This window comes from Silurus meridionalis, chromosome 2 (genome assembly GCF_014805685.1).
Source record: "Silurus meridionalis isolate SWU-2019-XX chromosome 2, ASM1480568v1, whole genome shotgun sequence".
In the NCBI taxonomy this organism is placed as follows: domain Eukaryota; kingdom Metazoa; phylum Chordata; class Actinopteri; order Siluriformes; family Siluridae; genus Silurus; species Silurus meridionalis.
Window position 1 is genome coordinate 11,568,632 of NC_060885.1, and position 25,000 is coordinate 11,593,631.

General features: G+C 38.8%; 1 protein-coding gene across 27 annotated transcripts in view; it reads right to left on the reverse strand.

Annotated features, from left to right (window-relative positions):
* camk2g2 (calcium/calmodulin-dependent protein kinase (CaM kinase) II gamma 2) overlaps positions 1-25,000 on the reverse strand; it is a 65,060-nt gene that overhangs the window by 33,609 nt on the left and 6,451 nt on the right. For all 27 annotated transcript variants that reach the window (XM_046834210.1, XM_046834220.1, XM_046834330.1 and 24 more), the window contains exon 3: positions 414-473. In XM_046834210.1, the coding sequence (XP_046690166.1) occupies positions 414-473 (60 nt within the window). The remainder of the gene's footprint in view (positions 1-413; positions 474-25,000) is intronic.

The window sequence follows — 25,000 nt, forward strand, 5'->3', positions numbered from 1 at the left end:
TAGGCTGATGAGCTGCCTTCAGCTACATTATTTACATAAATATATGAGGATACAGAACACAATACAGAAGCCATGCTGGTTCACTTTGGAGAAGAAAAAAAAAAAACTGGTACCACTTAAATGCAGACAGTTTTTTTTTTTGCCCGCTGTTGATTTTAGCTACAGGACTAGGTCAGATGTACTGCTGATGTACTTCACTGGGTCTGCGTCCAGACAGCAGTCTGATGAACAACTCAACAGTTGCACTCACACTGGGCTGCTAACTGTGGCCCCTCACATCAACCCAATTCACACTGTCCAATCTGTGGTAACTTGAAAAATCAGATTAAGTGCTAATACGTTGCGTGAGTGTGTGTGTGTGTGTGTGTGTGTGTGTGTGTGTGTGTGTGCATGCATGTGCATCAGATACTCACCTATGTTGGGGTGTTTGAGCAGACGACAAATCCGGGCTTCTCGCTCCAACTTCTGGTGATCTGTGGAAACAATGGCATGATGTTTACAACACTCAGACTTTTAGAAAGCACATCCAACATTTACCTTCAATAGAAAAAAAACAGAGAACTCAAATCAGATTTTTTATTGTCAAACCATCTTGCGGACACAATAAAAAGGACAAATTCCATTGAAAAAGCAATACAGATCGTCTACGTTAAAACACTTCTATATAAGACACCTAGAGAGCTTCAGACTTATTAATACCTCACATAGCAGTATAGGTAAAAGTCTCATGCCTGCTTCTGCATACAATCTCAAGTGGATTCTGTAGAGTCTGTAGACTGTACTGTACATCTCTACAGCGCACTTGAATTTTATACTACACACATGACAAACGGTATGAATTATTAAAATGATTTATAATCCCATGATCCAGTGTCTTCCAGAAAAGGAAGGTTCTGTTTTGAGTATACGGCTCTTCTCGAGGTTTCATGTCATTTCCTCGGGTCCCTGGCTTGCTCAATAAAGTACTTAGATTTCTGTAAAAAGACTTATTGTTTGAAATATTTACAGAAATAAAAACAATTATAAGTCCAGTATCTGCCTGGTTAAAAAGTCAGTCAGTGGCTGTGCGAGTGTGTGTGTGTGTGTGTGGTTGGACAATGAAAAATGAAATGCAGCCTCATCTGCATAGATAAGTGTGAGACATGAACCTGGTGCTGCAGACAGAGCAGAAGCCTGATGCTTGTCTGATGAAAACAGCACTTTCAGGTCATCTGGGAAATTCGATATGAACTCCCACAGAAACGCACAAACATCTAAGTACACGCCAAGAGAGCCAATACATCAAAATATGCCCTATGTGCCAAGTACCCCAGATAAACAAAAAGAGGCTTAAAAAACACCCACACACAACCTACGGTTACAGCACAGCACACGGCAAAACTACAGTAGGAGGGCACCAGTGAAAGCAGCAGGAATGTTAATGCGTATACATAACACATGCACGCATACACAGACACACTCCTGCTTCTCAGGAAAAGCCAGACTGCTGGTGAGGCTGCACCAGGACTGGAATTCTAATCATGCATTCAGTGCAGCAGGTCCTGCTGTCTCTGCTCTGCTCCACTCTGCTCGCTCACTCACTCTTATACAAGTAGGGACTTCGAGCCGCATGGATGAAAATAAATCAGAATCAACACCAAAGTCCTGAAACTCTAACATGACATCAGAATGGAGTGTCAGTTATTGTCACTACAAAAACTTTAGGTGTATTGTAATGTAATGTAGCATCATCTAATGTAAAACGAAAGTCTGCAGCCTAGCATGAACTCGTCCAAACTTCAGATTGTACTCTAACAAACTCAAAGCAACTCATTTCCTCATTTCAGCTCAGATACAGGCAAAGAGAGACTGCACTTATTCACCATGTACCAGGGGAAAGTAGTACTGCACTGTTTAAACTGTACAAACTAATGAAATAAAAATTACACTGAAATAGGAGTCCAATAGTAATTAAAACACCTTGACAGCGGAGACAAAAAAAAGAAAAAAAGGCAAACAATACACAGTAAATAAGGTTACTAGCAGCACAAAGCAAATAGTTCACTCTTTTCTATAAGGTTTTAAGGTTAATGCATCAACAAACTCGACTGGCCTACACCAGAGTATAACCATGCACACACACACACACACACACACACACACACACACACACACACACACACACACACACACACAGAGAGAGAGAGAGAGAGAGAGAGAGAGAGAGAGAGAGAGAGAGAGAGAGAAAGTATAGCATGCATTTTCTACTACTCGTTGACATTTCCTGATTTTCACTGCAAATACAGTCAGTCTAACTTTAGTGCAACTCACTGCCTGTGTTAACACAACTGCATCAGGTTATTAACACACAGGCATGTAATTTGCTTCGGTTTATGAGAAACGGGCCGGCATGAACGTGAGGGTGCGTGCTTGCAGCAGGATCAGAGGTCTTATTATCCTAACCGTATTAAAAGTGGACACTTAATATTCAGCACCACTGTGGCTCTTTGCAGAACAGTTAATCTGCTTCCTAGCTGTTTTCCGAGGATGAACTCACTACAGGAGTATGTGCACCCCACAGAAACCAAGGCTGCATGCAAACAAACAGCCACACACACACACACAAAAGTGTTCCAGTAATGCTGTCGGGTTGTAAGATGTGCAATTAGATGCGGGGTAAAAACTGTAAAAAAAAAATATTTTTTTAAATATATAATTTTTTATTATTATTTATTTATTTTTAACCACAAACACCCTTATTAGAAGCCATTCTGACCAATCCTGACTAATCACATTCCATCTGAATGCTTGCTATATATATATATATATATATATATATATATATATATATATATATATATATATATATATATATAAAACCATAAGTTAACCATGGTTAACCACAAACCATTAGTAACTAGTAACTTGATTGCTAATTGTGTATTGGGTGCAACAAGTTTACTGCAACTATGAACTAAGTTACAGTAAATTGCTGCGCCCACTACACTCTAAAGTTACTCAGGTAAGTGATACTTTTTTTAAATAAATTCCCATATTCAGTCACACTCTGTACATTCCACCTGTATAAGATAAAATAAGATAAGATAAGATAAGATAAGATAAGATAAGATAAGATAAGATAAACCTTTATTCGTCCCACAGTGGGGAAATTTCTATGTTACAGCAGCAAGACAAAGAAATAAAAATAGATGCAAATATATAAAAAAGAATATACAAAAAATAAAAAGAGAAATAAAAACTAATAATAATAATAATAATAATAATAATAACAACAAACAAAGAAATAAAAATAAATGCAAATATATGAAAAAGAATATACATATACTACAATAACAGTATATACACAGTACAATGTATAAACACATTGTACATTGTTTCTATAGCAAGAAGTCGCATCGCTTAAATAAGAACTAAAAGCAAAGCAGATACAACAAGCTACAAAGCGAAACCAATGCAGGTACTATAAAACTAAAAAGCTCCTGAGCAATAGCAAGAATTTGTTTTATGAATCACAGGGCAGCAGTCTGGCTTTGTGATGTACTAGCATATCAGATTGCCCATGATGTCAGAGATTTGGCTCAATAAAATGGGTTCACGGAGACAGACAAGCTGATAGACCACATTGTTCTGCTGTGGTCATTCAATAGAAGACAACAATCTTCTCCAAATGAGATGACAGACTATATCTATTGCCATGACACCGGTTGTCCAGGCAATACCATCTCCTGGAAGCACAGGCTCAGAGTGTGATTAGGGTTCACTTCATCTCGCCACCCGCACCAGACAGTCTAATGCATCGGTCTCCATCAATCACATCCATTAGCAATCAGTCTACCACATGTGAAATTGTTCAGCACATGCCGGGGCTTGCCGACAAATCAGTCCCACAGTGCAAGTGATTAATCTGAACGGCAGCAGTAAAGGGCTGACGACTACCTGAAGGCCAGTATAGATCTATGCATGAACATGCTTTCTCTCCTTCCCACTCATCCACACTACATCTCCAGTAGTAACAGCTTTTCTCATTGAAATTCAATCAGCTCCTTCATTTGCACAATTCAGTCTGATACAACAAGCAACTGAAATGTTTTGATCTTTACACTTAAAATGAGTGCTACAACAGATGTTCTGATTTTGAGATAAAGTATCATATTAAACATAAAGGATATGGTACTGAAGCAATACCATGCTAAGGAAAAAACAGAACTAGGGTTGCCAGACATATATACATACATAGATACATACATAGATACATACATACATACATACACATATACATATATATATATATATATATATACATACATACCACACACACACACACACACAATATATATATATATATATATATATATATATATATATATATATATATATATATATATATATATATATATATATATATATACACATACATACATATCTATCTATCTATCTATCTATCTATCTATCTATCTATCTATCTATCTATCTATCTATCTATATACACACATATATTATATATATATATGGGAAGATGTTCCATGTTGGAAAGTGCTTTTGGAGATTTGTGCTCTTTAAGCTGCATTAGTAAAGGCAGGTACTGATGTAGGATGAGGAGATCTGGACTGCAGTCAGCGTTCCAATTCATCCCAATTCATCCCAATACTTTTGTCCATGAAGTCTACTTAATGTATTAGTGTATAGTGAAACTTCATTTTCCTAACTTAAATCTCTGCTCATGTTTTGAGATTGAAGACATTCACAGCCTTATTTGTTTTGCAACATGGAAAAGGAAGTCTAACATGCATCAATGCAGCAAATGAAAATGTGGCATTGGCACAAACAGCAGGTTAAGATTTAAATAGAATTATAAAAGAGGAGAAAAGAGAGAATATACATTGAGATGCTCTTTATTTTGGTCCATGTTAAAGATTCTGACAGCACGTTTTCTATCAGACATTTAAAAGACTTTATAGATCATGGCAATAGATGGATTTGGGCAAATTTCCTGATACTGCAGTCAATCATCTGGAGCCTGGTTGTTACGATCCTAATCGAGCCTGGAAAGTAATTGAAATGCACAAGAGCAGGAAAAAAATGTCTGAAGGTTGGGTTGATAGGTCCAGATAAAAGGCTTTTCATAACTATGTGACTGATAGAAGAAATCTACATTCTGTTTAATACATAAATAAATAGATTAGGCACAGTATTCATGAAATTCACTATAAATGTAAAACAAAAAACAAACAAACGATATTAAGAGTCTTTTTGAAAAATACAGAGAAACCAACCGAATAAAACGAGAGACGTAGATGATAGACAGATCTTTTCTCTTATATCAACTTGAAGGTCAGAATGGACCATGGAGCTAAAAATATGCAAATGCTGCACTTATGCAGGCGAAAAGATCTAGAAAAGGTGTTTAACTGCTACAGAGAAATGGCTGAGTGAGCACTGCTTACACATTAGCTCTTTTACCGCCAGTGAAAACAACAGGAACTCCGCAGGACGAGCTGCTGACTTCAGACTCGACGCACTCTGTGCCCGACCAAATGCACCCAAGTGAACCATGTGACCTCCAAACAATTACCTGAGAGTTCAGAAACAGGGCGCACACTAAACTTTCCAGCTCTTAGCTCTGCAACATGGCTGTTTTGTGAAAGCAAGGTTCAAGTGGAACAGTTCCTCAACCTAATTTTTGCCAGCCTTCATCTCTCTCTTCATCTTGTTTCTTCACCTTCTGCTCACTGCACCAACCTTACAGTGATCTTAAAAGCCAACACGCAGAGTTGAGTCCTTGACAGAAAGATGGAGGTTAAGAGTTCAGCCCTTCCATACGGGAATCTCTCAGCAGGTGAGCTCCATGGCAAAATGCCTGTGCTTGACCCGAACGTATCTTCACTGACCTCAAAACCACCTGAGTGGTCAGACTAGAACACACTCCAGTCTCCAGCAGAGTGTTTCCTGAGCATGGAGTGATGCTGCCAGACTGATGAGAGAGCAAGTTTCATCTCTGCTCTTCCGTTACGCTTCTATTCCATTATGTAATTAAGATGTGACTAAGTACTTACAAAGCGCAGTTTTAGGAGATTTTGCCTCTAATTCCAGAAAAGGAAGACATTCATCTTAAAGGAGCAATCAGCCATTCTTTTAAAGCTGCCTGCAATATGAATGGCAATTACAAGCAGTTCCCTCCCTTCCACTTACTCCACCTATGCTGGTAGGTTATTCCAAAACAAGGGGTTGGGGCTTTTCAGCTGAAGGTGGAAATGAATGTAACCAGCCTCAAATTGAACAAATTAGTGAGACTCTAGTGATTGAGTCATTTTTATACATCTCTAATTATAAATGTTATTTTAAGCTATCTAGGTTTGCTGAACCAAGCAATGATACATGCAGAACAAGCAGAATCCAATGTGGTCATTTTTCTGTTGTGGGTTTCAACCCAAGTGTTTTTCACAAATGTGCTTTCTAAAATGCTCTTTGGTTGTTTATTGTTTTGTCATGCCAGCATCTGTGGCTATTTACGTGGCAAGATCAAGGAGAAGTTCTGACAACAGCAGAGTTCAGTGGTTATTTGGAGTCCTTGAGTTCTTTAAATATTTTAATATTTTCTTTGGCGATAGATTTTGGAAGATCCCTAACAAATGTACTTTCTGAGTAGCTGTCTTTTGTTTTTAAGTGTATGGCAATCCATTAATGTGTTTTATGGTCATGTTTGTTTTGTGGCATCTTGTTGTGCCTGGAAAATGGAAGTGAAGAAATTGTCTTTGGTCTACAGTTGCGTTCATTTGATCTGTGCACTGGTTCCGTTCTGCTCGCCACTTTTTTTTTTATTGTATTATGTATTATGTATTGTATTATGTATTATTTTTAGATGTATTATTTGTTTGAGGTCTGATGATGTGCTCTTTGGTTCTAAAGAGTGGTTATCTGAGTGGCTACTGTATTTTGTTTTAAGATAATCCAGTCTATGAGCGGGTCACTGAGATCACATTTAACCCCCCCATTCTGATGTTCAATGTGAATGATAACTTGTGCTCTTGCTGTATCTACACTACATCTTAGACACCACTCTGCTGTTATAACTGCATGAATGAGCAGGTGTGTCTACGTTCCTATTTTCTACATAGGTACAGTTTTTTCACTCCCAGGTGCCTCCCACTGTATCCTACTGTGTTTCATATTAGCAGGGATTGATCACTAATCCTCACATGATATTAGTGTATGTTTGGCAACACGTGTTGAATAGAAAAACATTCAGATCAGACTCAGAGAGACATCTGGAGGGCTTCTGAGCAGATGATTAACAGAGCTCACAGTCACTGTAAATGAGAGGATCACTAATCCTAAAATCAATATTAGCCTGTATCGACATGGGCTTGTACCTCAGGATTGACAGACTGCATACGCGCACACACACACACACACCCCAAAGACACATATTCAGACTGACACTTTCTGCAGCTCTGCTACATCACAGCCTGGTGCGGGGGGGTGAAAATGGGTAAGCAGCGGTTTTTCTGCAGTTTCTGTTTAGGGTGTGAAAAAGGCTGTGAGCGTCTCTCTGAGACACCGAGGTCTCTCCAGGATTCAGGGTGAACGCGGTGGACATGGTGCTACAGCACAGTCTGCCACCTCACAACAGTCATATCTCATTAGAGCAGTCAAGTCAAACTGAAACAGACTCGAACAGCAGACAAACCTTGAGGGGGGAGAGAGAGAGAGAGAGAGAGAGAGAGAGAGAGAGAGAGAGAGAGAGAGAGAGAGAGAGAGAGAGAGAGAGAGATTTTACATTGGTGTAACAGACAGAAAGAGCTTGGTTTTGGCTTTTCTGCTCACACCACTGCAGCACATACTTGACACGACAGAGCCGCCAGAACAAATAACCAAAATCTGCGTTTCCAAACAGCCACGTGCAGCAGGCAAAGCAACAGCCTGCACCAAACTCTCACTCCCAGACAAACACACAAACAAATACACACAGACACCCTTATACAAAGAGCTAATATAAGCAAATGGTGAAATAATCTGTGTAAACAAAGTTGAGTAGTACCGAGTACTTTATTCATTTCAACAAGGACAAACCCAGACACGTGTGCTCAGCAGCAGCATTGACGGAGTATAACAAAGAAAAACAAGAAAATCACATGGAGAAAAATGAGAAGAAAAGTCAAAAAGTATTTCCCGCCCACCCCCTAAGAGAACCTCACACCTCTGTACTCAAGACCAAAATACTACATATTTAAAGGCAAAGGAAAATCCTACAACCACGCATTTGGTTAGTTTCTGTGCACATCTGGAACCAGTCAGCCCTCGACACTGCTGATAAAGCATCAAACGGCATCAGTGAATCCGTGCAGCAAAAGACACAGAAGCATGCAAATGACAATCAAGAGCACAAAACACGGTTTTCTTTTTCATTTTTCAGTAATCAGCTCTAGTCGAGTTGCGTGAAAACACAGACACACTGTTTGGCATGTCAGCATGCCAATTAAGATTATAGCACACACACACACACACACACACACACCCCACCCCATCCTGAATACAGCCATTTGCTGGTATGGAGAGCTATTATATGACGTTTGCAGCCAGCTGTAGTGTTGTGCTGTTTGTTCAATGATGGTGACGCAGCAGCAGGTGATCATCAGCCAACTGTGATTGGTGCTCGCATCGACGTCAGCTTAGTGCGTCACAGTCCACAAAGCACGTGTCCTGTTGCTGTGATAAGAACATTAGTTGTTAAAAAACACCTGAGAGAGAGAGAGAGAGAGAGAGAGAGAGAGAGAGAGAGAGTGTGTGTGTGACTGCATGTTTCAGCAGACCAATAATGAAAAACTCAAGAATATGAAAGTACAACTCTGGTTCGATTCAAAGCCCATGTTAATTCTGCACCTGCTTTGATTAACACGGAGTAAAATTAGAGGTCACAATGTCTGATCCTCTCTGCAGACTCAGAGGTGAGTCAGATTAATCCAGTGTTTCTACGTCAGAGATCAGGAAGGAGGAGCCGATCACGACTCGCCGCATGCAGCACGTCACGCTCTCTCTCTATCTCTCTCTCACACGCACACACACACGCTGTATATTGACATCCTATCCTTTTTCTCCTGTCATGCCAATGTTCAACTGACCCGCTTCCAAGTCACAGAGCCCTCTTGCTTTCCTTTCATTTTCTCTCCATCCATTACCTGTACTGCAGTCATGTCTCACAGCTCCTGCCTCTCCGCTCCTACCAGTCTGAGTCCATCAGCTTTTCTCAGCAGGCTCTAGCAACAGTAGCCAGCCATCAGAGATGGCACTCTCCCCCCCAATCAAGACTAATTACTAAAACTTTCAGCACATAATCATTAAATGCTTTATATAGAATAATTGGATTGTTCTTATTGACATCCTCAATGGTTATTTAGTGATTTCACAGCAGCCATATATATATATATTTATATATATATATATATATATATATATATATATATATATATATATATATATATTTATATATATTATATATACACACACATATAAACCAACCAGAGTTACTGTGATGATTAGACATGCCATTAGCATTAGACATGTAAGCATAGTTTGGTATATTATCAGTTTCCAGTTATGTCATTCTGTACTTATTAGCCCACGGTACTCATCAGTTCATTTTCATTGGCTTTTGCTGATCGCAGTGGGTCGCAGTGGCATCAAGCTGAAAGGGTCAGTCAAGGCTTTCTGTCCTCAAGGCCCCGATTCCAGATGCTTGCAACTAAGTAAGTCAGAATCCTGTCAGTACGATCTGGGTCTGTGCCGGTCTCTATGTTCAGTGCAGCATGATACAGCTGTATGTCCTTGGAAAATGCCAAATTCACCTTGACTGGATGCGCATGTACAGATTTGGATGAGCAGAGGTATAACATCTGTTCCCGACACCAGTCTATACCCAAATCACAGATGCATTTTAAGTGTTATTTTGAGTGCAAAAAGAAAAGAATAATAATTAGACACATTATCTGGCTTTTCCACACAAAATCTATTTCTTATTTTCAAGCACGTTTGTGTGAAAATGTTAATGTTAAAATGTTATGTGCCATAAAAGACGAGAAGACATTGACAGATTTGCACATGGCCCCATGTTAAAAACGACTAAAACAAACAGTCATTGCTTCCTGATAATGACATAATGAGAGTGGGTTAGAATGAAGACTATGACAGACTGTCAACAATCTGCTCTCGCTGTTCTTAAATCTTTTTGTCATTTTGGACAATCTGTAAACACAAATATAAAAAGTAAACAGCTGAGTGCATTCAGGGATCCCCTTACAAAGGACACACTCGCACCCAACAGGGGTGGTGCTAATTAGCATGATGATTAAAAAGGCATTAATAAACAGAAATGATAGGCGGTCGGTTTCAGCACAGCTGAAGCTGATAAAGCCGCTCTCTTTTGGTGTGTAAAAAGGACCAATGGGAGAAGGTGTGCTGCTGTTGCTGGGCAGTGCGATGTCAGGATGAATCAGGACTGAAGCTTCAGTGAGGCTGCAGAATCGAGTCGTGCTACAGCAGCAAAGCAGGGAGTCTCTCGTCTACAGCACTGGAATAAAACACAACGGAGACACTGCAAGGCCTAGCATAAAGGACTCTTAACGTTTAATCGTGCACCAGCAGCACTCCCACCAGCTTAAACAAGCACAGTTCACAACACGATGCTACTTATTTAACACAAGATGCTGTGTTTAAAGTAAAATGTCAGATTATTTCAAATATTGGATTTTTCCCCCCAAATGTTTTAGTTGTAACAATTTTATTAAATTCAAATACATAAAGAATAGAATAAAAAAAAGATTTTCTGACTTCAATCTGAATCCAGTTGTTATGACGATATGTGTGGCATTTAATGACACTTCATGGTAGATGCTTTAGCCTTTTATATAAAATATTAATTCAGGGGAAGTGGTAGTTCGGCAGTTAAGACACTGGATTTCCAATCAAAAGACCAAGAGTTCAGATTCCAGCACCACCAAGCCGACACTACAAGGTCCTTAACCCTCAGCTGCTCCGAATAGGGGGCATGTGCCAAATGCTGTAAATGCAAATTCATTATTAATAAAGCTACATTTAATGATCGCTTTTAATTTCTAGCTTATTTGAAGCTTGAATGTTTTCGTGCTGTTTGATTAAAAATTCGTCTCTAGCTACCGATTGCCTTTAATTCATCTCGGAGTAATGTGTAGTGCAGAGTAGTCCTTCACTGAAATTTGTATTTTCTTTTATAATTATACTTCATTTGTTTATTTGGCCTTTCGAAAAGCCATCAAAGCAACCTCGCAAAAAATGGAATGCTTTGCGGTTCTCGCATGACAGCTGTAAATATTTGTAATGAGAAACACGAAGGCGAAACGGCAGGTGTTGCGCACGGTGTTCTTAATCTTAACCGTGTGTGCTGGGTGAAGACTGTGGTGTAAGTGGTGTGTGAACCTAATCGAACCAGTCCAACAACTTGGGTCAGGCTGTACGTGTTCATCCCAACAGCAACGCACACAAGATAATGGAATTTTAATCCAGCTAACTGTAGGCTACACAAATCTGAGAAAGGTGTGAACGGGTTTTGTGGTAATGACGGAGGTAATATAAAGAAAGCTGCCACCCCAGTGTGAAAGGCGATACCAATGCAACTGTTTCAAAACAACACAATCAAAACTAAAAGGAAATTAAATTTTGTAATACAAAATGTAGTAAAAATAATGCCCAGATATTGTACAGTCAGTGCTGAAGAGTTATAAAGATCCAGTATACAATATTTTATGAACCACTACTACAAATCCTGCAAAAAAGGTTCCCTGCGGATACCAGCAACGTAGTAGCAATGCGGTGCTCGATGAGTATCGAGGATTGCTATATCTATTAGACAGATAATAATCTGAGCTAATAGAGCAGTATCAAGCACATGAGTGAATACATCAGTAGCTCAGGCATTCAGAACAAACATTTCTTTTAGTCATAGCTGCTCAAAGGACAAACAGATTTAATGATCAGAAACTACAAAAATAAACCCTACTTTCCCCTGACTTTTGCAATTCGATGTAAAACATAACGCAACTCTTCATCATGGTGGTGTGGCACATCTTGCGTACAATCGTGCATTAGGTATAGCACTTTCAAACCTCGTCGATTAGAGACGATGCAGAACTTTCCCTAGCCTGCTGTGGTAGCTAATACATTTCTCATATGTCCACCCCTGAGGCAGATCAGATTCAACACTTCCTTCCCCCCATCCAATTCACTGATGTTTCTTTTAAACATGTTGTGAGCTGAATGGCAAACTCAGTTAGTGTGCTTATTTCACACATTCTCAAAAAAATTGTTTAAATGATGTCTAAAATGGCATCTGTACAGTATCACACAGCTATTCAAAGCTCAGATACAGGAATTATATTTTGTATATTAAAAAATTCCTCCTCAGGATGATCTCCCCTACCTAGTGTTTTTGTTAACCTATTTATATATACACAAAGAATCATCTGCAACAGCCTGGAAAATGGACTCCGTTATTTAATGATTGGTTTTACCTTGAACAATTAAAAGGAAACCTGAAGAAACTGGTGGAGAATTTTGTGTATAAGGCTATGAGCTTAAGCCTGGCCAGAGCCAGATGGTTGGCCGGTAGACAGTGTTACTACGTCTCTCTATGATCAATCTGGGATTATCCTGTTATGTGCTTTAGATGCCTGAGGATTCACAGCAGTTAAAACAAAACAGGTCCTACAAATCCCCACAGCAACACAGACACGAGGGGAAGAGATATTAATGTCCCAGTGATCTCAGGGCCACACACCTGTGCCAAGCCAACTCTCACTCCTTGTGCTTTTTAGGGAAGGTAGATAATGATGGCTTTGTTCCCCCTTTGACGCAAGCCTGATAAAGGGGAGTCAATAGATTAGGTATTAACCTCTGATAAACCATTAGCACTACATTACAGAGAGGAAGCCATTAGTTTTGGTATGAAAGCGTGGTGCGCTGCCATTTTGAGAATCTTCACAGACAAAACTATAGTACACTGAAACATTCACAAATATAATCTGAATTAGAGATGAAAACTAAAGTAATTTGAGAAAAGAAAAAAAAAAAAAAAATAAAATCATTTAGTCCATTTAAATACACACTGCGCACTGCGTTTCCCCACGGCCCATTATTACCGATGCACCACCTGCTAAAATCTGGAGCGCTCTGGACAGGTGAACACAGAAGATGCTGCAGAATGAAAACACGGTACAATGCGTTTATCTTTTTCAGAGTAATATTAAAACGATTTTTTTTGTGTGTGATTATTTATATATTCGTTTTTGCATTCTGATGTACTATGAAAATTAAATTCACTAAACAGGTTTAGTTTTCAGAGATATTTGATTTCATCAATAAACATTTACGTTTTTCCAAAAAAGGAAATTGATTACTTGTTCATTTTAAGAGGCCCGACTTAATTTCTCTTGCATGTTAAGTGTTGCTCTTTAATAAAGCAATTGAATACTTAATCAATAAAATACTCAATTACTAAAATAATCGATAGCTGCAGCCCCGGTCTCTAAGCCCTATACATTTCTTAAAGCCCTATTACAGCTTATAGAAACAACTACATATACCTCTTTAAATTTCTCTTTACGGCTCTGCGAGTTACCGATAGACAATGCGGAGCCTGCAAACAATGACTCAGCACTGAATAATGTTTACTCAGGATAGCACATAGTGCTGTCAGAGCCACGTCACAGAACACATAACGGCCCTTTCATAGGCCCGAAAGCAGATGCATTTGGCTATGAAAAGTTGTCTCAAGCATCCGACCCTTAAATTAATCGCCGATTGCCATGTCGTCCTGTTTTATGGCGATCTGGGTTCAGTACTAAAAAAAAATTAATAAAAATACGAAAAATCAAAACAATGCTCACTCTGAACAAGTGAATGGTTTAAAGTAGTCCTGGAAGACTGAGTACTTCTGAATGGAGCCTGTGCTCAATACATTATATTAAGTAGTATACACACTCTCCTTCCACAGGAATACTAGTAGCTTGCACATTCAGCTATGTATTTATTTAATTTGGTAATCATGGCAGGCAGGGCAATGCATAAAATCATCCAGAAACAGAGCAAATGTTAATGCTGATGCTGTAATATGATTTGTTATCATTTCTAGGTTAAGTATGTTCAGAAACTGTGTAGGGTTCACAGAATAATGTGAAAAGTAAATAAACAAAACAACTCTACTGAGTGTCAGTTCTGTGGGTAGAAACAGATTTGTGATAAAAGCAGTAAGAACTGAGTATTAGCTCGCAGGAAGTCTACAGTCTTTACAAATGTGGTGAGCAGAAAAGCTTGATGCACAACCATGAGGCAGATGGACAACAACAGCAGAAGATCTAATTAAAGTGGCCAGTGAACGTGCACAAAGAGTTCTCTGTTTAACACACCAAGCCTCTTGTTACTTGCTATAGGTCATGCATGGAACAAATCAATAAAAAGGTCACCGCTGGCCAGCAAGCGGCCTTATAGATCTTCTAGTCTGACGGAAAAGGCTATAGGTCCAACCCTGAAGTAACACCGTGCTGAAACCAGGCGACAATCACTGCATGACATTTATTTTTTACACAATGTCAAGAGACACAGATGGAGTGGCAGGAGGTGCAGCAACTGGGCTTGGCTCGGAAAAATAAATAAATAAATAGAACATCTCGCACACCATACTGGAAGTTAAAATGCTTTCAGTTTATTCATCATCATCATATTTTATCTCATTTTCTTCCAATTTCCTCGGTACCAATTCCCATAATTACTCTCACTCTTCCCCTATAAGTACTAACCCAGGCCAACCAAAGCTTGCGCCTTTAAGTGTAGCTCTGCCACTGCACCTTTAAAACTCCTGCTCATATACAGTCACAGGAGAGCACAATCTACTGTACCCTCATCCATATACAAGGCCTTAAATTAAGCACTCAAAGTGTGTTATAAATTTCTGTACTTCCCTCCCAATTCCCCTTAATACATGTATGTAACATTCTCATTTACGTATAAAATAAGTGTAATTGGCATAAAAAAAAAAAATAGCTTAACACTGCTGTCACCATGGTAACCTCATGAAAGATGCAGGCATTTTTTCTTTTTTTGTTCGTCAAATGAAAAGCACTGTCGAGGGAAGCAATTGTGACCTTTCATATACAGGAAGCAGAAAGACGGAGGGGTGGAGAGGCAAGCAATTTTTCACCAGCCTTGTGAAAAGCCATGATTTGGCCTTGATGGTTTAGCTTCTATACGTTAAAGCGTAGGTATAGCGTAGCATGATCAGGTCCACGCATCTATTATTTAAAGGGTTCAGGCAGATCCCTAAGGGAACTGATGTACACGCACTTATATTCTCACTGTATTATAGGTATTCAGAATCCACTGTCTCTTACATAAAGGCCAAGTTTCATATATTATGAATGTTTAGCACTGTTCAATCACAGACGCTCTCGCCTGAGATTAACACATGTTGGACACACACAATCGGAACAGCTGCAGAAAGAAGTACGGACACCTCATGACAAGCGATGACGCTTTGTGAGCTTCCGCAGGCTCGAAGAGGCTCTGAAAACCATTGTGCAGAACCAATTTTCTCAAACACCACCTCAGACACATTGACATATCAAGAGATAGAATGTCGGATCATGTTGTAGTTGTTCAGGGTGGTTAAACTAACAATTTAATCAGCTACTGAAAATGTCACAGCTGGACTCCAGAGCTGGAGCCCTTAATCAGTTCACATTTGTTCTGTATAAACTGACCCGTGTCCCTGAGAGCTCTTGAGAATTGGGAGTCACTTTAAAGCTCACAGAACCAACATACAAACAGGGAGTGGCATCGTCGAAAATAGCTGCGCAAAAAGAAAACCGGTTGCTAGATACCATTTGCAAAAAAAAAAAAAAAACTTCAACAACGAATAGAATTGAGGTTTTTATTTTGGCTGGTCTGCGTTTTCTTAAGGAGCGTGCAAACAAAGAAGAAACACTACCTCAACCGAAGAAGGTAGGGGATTATTTCCTACTGTTGCCAGCTGCCCTCCACCCCCTCAAACCTCCCCACAATATCCTTGTTGTAAAAGACAAGTATATGCTTTCAACAGAACAAAAGCGACAGGGGAGTAGTGCTATTAGAGGGGGAGGGGTGTTGTATACATCAGTATATCTATAGAACACTAATTTTTTTTTTTTTTTGCAATAGAATTACATATTTTATACTTTTTACAAAATACTTTTTAGAACAGAGCCTATAAAGGTATTTACATAGCATGGTGTGTACATTCCTTAGCTTCATGCAAAAGACAGATATGTAAAGCGCACGCACTGCGCACGCAAAGCTCTCTGTATTACTTTTAATTAACCGATGAACTAATATTGGACAGGAAGTATGAACAAGCAATTATTTAACATCCCAGTAAACACGGCTTCTCTTTTTGGCTTACATTAACATCAACAGACTGCCTTATCCAGAGCGACTTACAATCTCATTCATGCTGGGATTTGAACTCACAACCTTCTTATCAGAAATTCCACCTGCATGCAGTCTCAGATTGTATGCGCTTTTTGGCTTAAAAACATTTCGTCAGACGAATGCAAATGCAGGTTGATCCAAGATCGGCAGGACTCTATATCAGTATGTTTACAGCATAATAAAGCTCCTCTGACAAGCAATATAAAGCGAGCAATGGACTACATGTGGCTTTCGCTGTTTCCCTGTCCTGAATATTGAACACATAAATATGGCGTTGGCGACAGTCACCAGTCTGCCCTTTTAACAGCTGACGGAGTGAATGGAAGATCAGAGACAGCTGATTGCAGCGTCTGTGTGAAACATGCTGGCATGAGCAAGGCTAAGCTCTGTTTTGATTATAGCCATGGGCTAGACGCAAGATTTAGAGCGATGGAACCGTGGCATTTGAATGGCCTCCACCAAATGAATAGGACTCTTACTCTTTTAATTTGAGCCCAGGGAGCCTGGTAAAGAATCCAAGAAAAAAATAAAATAGTTGCCAGGATACTTGCGAAGAACCTCAGCGAACACAGGCAAAATGAACCCTTTTTAATGTCTTCTTATTTTCTAGGAATTTATCTTTTAAATAATTTCTTTATTTCCTGACTATCCATGGAGGCCAGAACACAAAACAAGCCAGACAGGAATCACTTGAACAGACTGATCAGTTCTAGTCCTTTGATTTCTCAGAATGCATGTGAGACACACACACACACACACACACACACACACACACACACACACACACACACACACACACACACACACACACACACACACACACTACTTAAAACCTGATGGACTAATAGCAGTAGAAGGAAAAGAAAAGCATATAAATTAATAGTCTGCACAAAAACTTGAACTATGATTTAGCAATGTAGAAACATGATTGTCTCTTCTTCTTTCGGCTGCTCCCATTAGGGGTCGCCATAGCGGATCATCCGTCTCCACACTTCCCTGTTCTCTACATCTGCCTCTTTCAAACAAACTACCTGCATCTATTCTTTCACCACATCCATAAACCTCCTCCTTGGTCTTCCTCTTTTCCTCCTTCCTGGCAGCTCCATCCTCAGCATTCTCCAACCATTATACCACATGTCCCTCCTCTGCACATGTCCAAACCTTCGCATTCTAACCTCTCTCACTTTGTCTCCCAACCATCCTACCTGCACAGTCCCTCTAATGAACTCGTTTCTAATCCTGTCCATCGTCATCACTCCAACCGAAAACCTCAACATCTTCAGCTCTGCTACCTCCAGCTCCACCTCCTGTCTTTTACTCAATGCCACTGTCTCTAAACCATACAACATCGCAGGTCTCACCACAGTCCTATAAACTTTCCCTTTCACTCTCGCAGATACTCTTCGATCACATATCACTCCTGCCACTCTTTTCCACGCCATAACTTTATAGTGTGACTGATCAACCTAATTCCCCAGTAGTTACTGCAGGTCTGCACATCTCACTTGTTCTTAAAGATCGGTACCAGCACACTCCTCCTCCATTCCTCAGGCATCCTCTCACCTTCCAGAATCTTGTTAAACTATCTTGTTAAAAACTCCACTGCCATCTCGCCTAAACATCTCCATGCTTCTACTGGTATCATCTGGTCCAACCGACTTTCCAATCTTCATCCTCTTAATCGCTCTCACTACCTCCTTACTAATCCTATCCACTTCCTGCTTCACCATCTCCACACCATTCAACCTTCTCGCTCTCTCTAATTTTCCTCATTCATCAGCTGCTCAAAATACTCCCTCTATCCACTCAACACACTCTACTCACAAGTCAACACATTTCCACCCTGCATCTTTTATTGCTCTAACTTGCAGTACATCGTCTCTATGCACAATATACATTCCATAAATATTTGAACATGACGCTATTGTCATTTCAGCTGTCTACAATGGTATATTGAGGTTGAAATGATTTAAAATACCAAACATGTATTAACCAATTGGCTGCTCAGCTGTTCCATGATAAAATATTGGTTGTTCTCTCATTACTTCACATGCATGTAAGCAGATAAATATCTTGAGTTTATTTCCTGTGTGGAATTTGCCTTTGGAACCTGTTGCTGTTAACACTTATGTGAAGTCCAAAGAGCGGTCACTACTTCAAAGCAATCAAAGTAAACTTAGATAACAAAAGCATTAGCACTGGCAGAAAACAGTTATCGGGGAATGCACTAGCGAGCTGAGAAACAACAAAATGACATTAGTTTTAAAGTTAGCAACCAGGGTAGATAACGAAATAATTCTTTGCTTGTGAAAAAAACCCTTCTTAATAGATTCCCAGATCAATAATGTCAACATACAAGGGGTATACAAGATGATGTAAACAACTGTCAGGGATAAAAAACAGCGATCTGGAAGCACTAATAATATCAAGAGCAACTTGTACTTGGTGGGAAGAAAAGAATGTGGAGAAGGGAAGGAATTACTCATGATCCAAAGCACCTCAACATTATAGTAGGGCTCCAACAACTAAACGATAAAATCGATAATGAAATTCGTTGGCAACGAATGCTGTTATCGATAAGTTGGGCTGCTCGAGTTACGGTTTAACATGAATGCAAGATAACAGGCGCTTGGGAAAACGGCGGAGAGTACGGGGTCAACCGGCAGCAGCAAGTGTGTGTCCCAAGCCATCCGAGGCATGGGAGCATTTTATATTAAACGCAACTGAAATGCAAAGAAAACTGTCCCTGGAAGTTATGCACAGCGGAGCTTGTATGGGATGGAAGTACCACAGTGATGCACAAGCACATGCAAAGAAAACACACTGGTGTCACGAAACATCAGCACGGTGAGCAAAAACTGAATAATCCTCATCATGTGAAAATAGTATAGGTTAATGAAGTGTTATTGTGTAAACTGTTTGTTTGTAACTTCGGGACAGTGGCACTGGATCTGTTCTGTCGTGACTCATCAGGTTGCGCAGTCAGCTCACTCGCGACAGTGATGGATTTAATTAAACTGGTGCAAACAAACACTAAATCTAAAAGCAGCAAATAACAGCAGCAGTAAACTATCACATTTTTTCACTGTTGTGGTTTCCAGTAAATGATTATACAAAATATAATTAATTATATATCCTAGATGCTTATATCTTCACAAATGAAAAGAATATCTGTGTATTTTGTTTTGGTCTGATTAATCGATTATCAAAATAATCGTTAGTTGCAGCCCTACATTATAGTTAAGGAATCTATGCCTGCTAAAGGAACTGGCTACCTTGCATTTATCCATAATGTGACAAAAGCAAAAGTTTGAATATGTGTGTGTGTGTATATATATATATATATATATATATATATATATATATATATATATATATATATATATATATATATATATATATATATATATATATATATATATATATATATATATATATATATATATATATATATATATATATATATATATATATATATATATATATATATATATATATATATATATATATATATATATATATATATATATATATATATATATATATATACACATACACACATACATATACTCAGCTTTGAATCTGAGTAAATAAGTCTTTTCACATAATATATACAATAATATACATACACACACACACAATATATACAAATAGTATATGTATATTATTGTATATATTATGTGAAAAGACTTATTTACTCAGATTCATCTAAATGCTTTAAACTCAAATAGTGCTAGAGTACAGATGGACGATGTCCCGATGCATATTTTGAAAGCAATGCAAAACTTTTTAAAGGCAAAGAAATGGAACGTTCTGCAATGGCCAAGTAAATCACCTGATCTGAATCCATTTGCACATGCATTTTTTACTTAGTGAAGGAAAACTGAAGGCAAAATGCCATAAGAACAAGCACGAACTGAAGACAGCTGCAGCAAAGGCTTGGCAGAGCATCACCAGGGAAATAAACCCAATCTCTAGCAATGTCTATGGGTTCCAGACTTTAGGCTTTGATGGCAAAATGATTTGCAGTATTGAAGTGATGATAGATTTTATGATTACTTTTATTTGTCCAATTACTTAAGGCACCATAAAAGGGGGAGGGGCCTGTATTAAAAAAAAAAATACAGTTCACCTGATTTGGTTGTAAATATCTAGAAATATAAATATTAATGCCAAAATACTGATATGAAAGACTGAAATCACAAGAACATTGTACAAATAAGTATGAAAATGAATAAATGGTTTGAGTGTCGGCATCATCAGCAAAGGAAAATCTCATACATACACAGTTTGAACAAAAGTTTGTGGACAATTGACCATAAGATTCATGTGCTCTTTGAACATCCCATTCCATGTGTTCCCCATTTGCTGTTATAATAACCTCCACTCATCAGGGAAGATGTTCCACTAGATTGTGGAGTGTGTGCTTGTGGAGATCTGTGCTCATCCAGAGCCATTAGTAAAGTCAGGTACTGTTACAATTCATCCCACAGGTGCATCCCATGCCTCCTCACCCTACATCAGTACCTGACTTTACTAACACTCGCCAGATTTGGCTCCTGAGGACTTCGCCCTCTTCCAGAAGATGAAGATCCAGCTCAAAGGTCTCCTTTTGACACCGAAAATAATAATTCCAGGACACATTCTGCTGTGCAAGAGGACCATGTTGATGGTGATAGTGTGTAAAAGTAGAAAAATACAGCACTTTTTTGTAAAGATAGAGAATGTTTAAACTTTGATACCACCTCGTATATACCTTGTTTACAACCAAACCCAATACAAACTAGATAAGAGGTGGCAGGTTGTTGCTGATGAGCCACCACTATTCCCCACTTATCCTTACATTACTTCCTTGTTTTTGAGATGTAAAACACACACAACAATGCAAAGGAGGTTTCTCAGCATGGCCAGGCAGCAGCTAATTAACACCAATTAACACGTTACCTGTGACAGCCCTGTGGTTATTGTTACGAGGGAAAGCTTAGATAACCAGAGATTAGTCCTAAATAATGGAAGCACTAAATGCAATCCTTTATCATGAAGAACAACTGAATAATCTTTCAGGTTATTGTTCAGACAACATGCAGAGGTTTCGCCATCTTCGCATCTTCGTTTCATTTCACTGTGTACTGCGTCAGCTATGTATGGTTGAAATGACAATAAAAGCTTCTTGACTTGAACAGCATGACATCAAAACAAGGCTAAACAGGATAGTAATTCCCTCACAGTTATCACAGATATCACAGTTTCCTTTCCACATGATGAGGTCAGACTATTGCAGCTATGTATTGCACAATCCTTTAAGATTCAACAAGCACGAGAAGTGAGAATAATTAAAGCGATTCCACATTAAGAGTTGGAGAGTTCAAATCTCAAAAGATGCCTCAAGGATAGCATACACGTCCAATCACAGCAAGAGTAGCCACCTGCAGGATCTGATAGATCCTGTATGTAGAAGAAGGCAGACAGCGCTTGTCTCCGAGTGTGTTTAAATGCCCTGCGATGCAGCATGTGCAGCATTTTGAAAAGATGAACCTGGCTGGGGCTTCATATTATTCAGAAGAGGCTTCCGGGCCTGTTCCCTGGTGGTAGTTGTATGAAGACAAAAACAGATTGGATCGAAAATAAGACTTCCTTTAATGATAAATGGTTGATGGAGAAACTTACAACAGTGATCATCTTCAACAGAAATGGGCCTTACAGTGTGTACATTGAGACCTTATCAACTAACTCATTTGCTAGATTTTAAAATGAGTATACTTCATGCACAAGTAAAACTGTTAACGATTGCTGAATATTCTAATATCAGGTCAAGTGCAGAACAATACATCATCAAATTGATATCCCTACAGTCAGGTACACGGAGTGTCCACTTTCCAGAAATAGATCCTCAGCTTTTGTTTTTCCTGTGGTGGAGCAGGAGGCTCATGTATCCAAGTCCTTCATCGGTAGGAGCATAATTAGCCCCGATGACAGTGTCGACGCAGAACTAGTCAAGTAACAGGATGAAACAAAGATTGTGGGAAAACAACAAACGAATCCTTTCTTCCTTCATCCATGCTGCTGGATCTATAACAAGTGGGACGAATAGCATCAGTGGGACTCTGTGTTAATTAAACCAGTCTCATAGTTTTGGAAACAGTATACAGACTTCACTGCCCACACTGTACTCTGCCGTTAACACCCGATATATACGCGTACCACAGTAGCTTTAAGGTTTTCAAGGTGTGGACTGACTTTGCAATTCAAGAGAATAATGAATAGAATGCTCTGAGAAAATATTATATTATATAATATAATATAATATAATATAATATAATATATATATATATATATATATATATATATATATATATATATATATATATATATATATATATATATACACAGTGCCCTCCACAATTATTGGCACCCTGTTTAAGATGTGGTCATGGACTTCAAAAATTCTCCTTTTTTAAAACAACATAGAACCCAAATGCAAAAAGAGAAAATCCAACCTTTTATTTAAGTACATTACTTTGGTGGTAAAAAATCATACATTTAGAAAAGAAAAAAAAAACTTGAAATCATGTGTGCCACAATTATTGGCACCCTGATGTTAATACTTTGTACAACCTCCTTTTGCCAACAAGACAGCACTTAATCTCCTCCTATAACATTTCACAAGATTGGAGAACACAGAGAGAGGATTTTGACCATTCTTCTTTGCACAATCTTTCTAGATCATCCAGTGTCCTGGGTCCTCTCTTATGCACTCTTCTCTTTAGCTCGCCCACAGGTTTTCGATTGGGTTGAGGTCTGGGGACTGAGATGGCCATGGGAGGACCTTGAGTTTGTGACTGCTGAACCACTTTTGTGTAGATTTTGCCACATGTTTTGGATCATTATCCTGCTGAAAGACCCAATGACGACCCATCTTCAGCTTTCTGGCAGAGGCCATCAGGTTTTTATTTAAAATATCCTGGTACTTCAAAGCGTTCATAATGCCATGCACCCTAACAAGGTTCCCAGGGCCTTTGGAAGAGAAACAGGCCCACAGCATCACAGATCCTCCACCATACTTCACGGTGGGCATGAGGTGCTTTTCGGCATACTCATCTTTTGTTTTACGCCAGACCCACTTAGAGTGTTTGTTGCCAAAAAGCTCAATCTTAGTCTCATCTGACCAAAGCACACGATCCCAGTTGAAGTCCCAGTACCGCTTAGCAAACTCCAGACGTTTACGTTTGTGAGTGTTAGTGAGAAAAGGCTTTTTCCTTGCATGCCTCCCAGACAGTGACCCCAAGATGCCACTCTTTGATGCAATTCTGTGACGGTGAGCTTGGGAAATTCTTTTACTTCTCTTACCATCCTCCTCACTGTGCGTTGTGGCAAGATAAACTTGGGACCTCTTCCAGCCTTGTTTGTCACTGTTCCAGTTGTTTTAAACTTCTTAATGATTCCTCTGACTGTAGATACCGGCAAGTTAAGGCGAGTGGCTATTTTCTTGTAGCCATTGCCTGACTTATGAAGGTCGACACACATCTGCCTTACTTGAATGGTGTGTTCTCTTGTCTTTGCCATGTTGACAAATGGGTAAGAGAATTAGGCCTCTGTGTCACATCATATTTATACCCCAGGAAACAGGAAATCATGAATTACTAATTAAAAGTCCCTAGATACCCTGACCAACCTTAGCAACTACAGAAAATATATAAAAAAAAAAACAATTAAATTTTTCAGAGGAATTGTTACTGGTGCCAATAATTGTGGGACACATGATTTCAAGTTTTTTTTTTTTTTTCTAAATGTATGATTTTTTACCACCAAAGTTATGTACTTAAATGAAAGGTTGGATTTTCTCTTTTTGCATTTGGGTTCTATGTTGTTTTTAAAAAAAAAAGGAGAATTTTTTAGAAGTCCACGACCACATCTTAAACAGGGGTGCCAATAATTGTGGAGGGCACTGTATATATATATATATATATATATATATATATATATATATATATATATATATATATATATATATATATATATATTTTAGGGATGCACCGAAATGAAAATTCTTGGCCGAAACCGAAAACCGAAAAAGAGGAACGCAAGGCCGAAAACCGAAACACTGAAAGAAATTATGCCAATTATTATTCATTATTAATTATTATTTTTTTCAATTGCATAAATTAATATTAAAGTTTCAAAGAATAAATCAATTACAAATTATGAAAATATTTATTTATAGCACAATGCACAGGATAAAATAAAATAAAATTCAAACAATGTCTGTCGTGAAACTAATTGCTGAAATATCTGCAGTTATATGCTTATGAACGTGAGCTGCAACAACATTAAACAGCTCAGGTAAACACACCTCTGAAAAATGTCGTCTGCTCGGTATGGCATAACGAGGCTCAATGTGCTCGATCAGCCTACAAAACCCCACATCTTCTACGACAGAGAATGGCTGATCATTTAAGGCAATGGATTCCATAATCTTTTGTGTAATGACCTTTGCCATGACAATATCACTGGG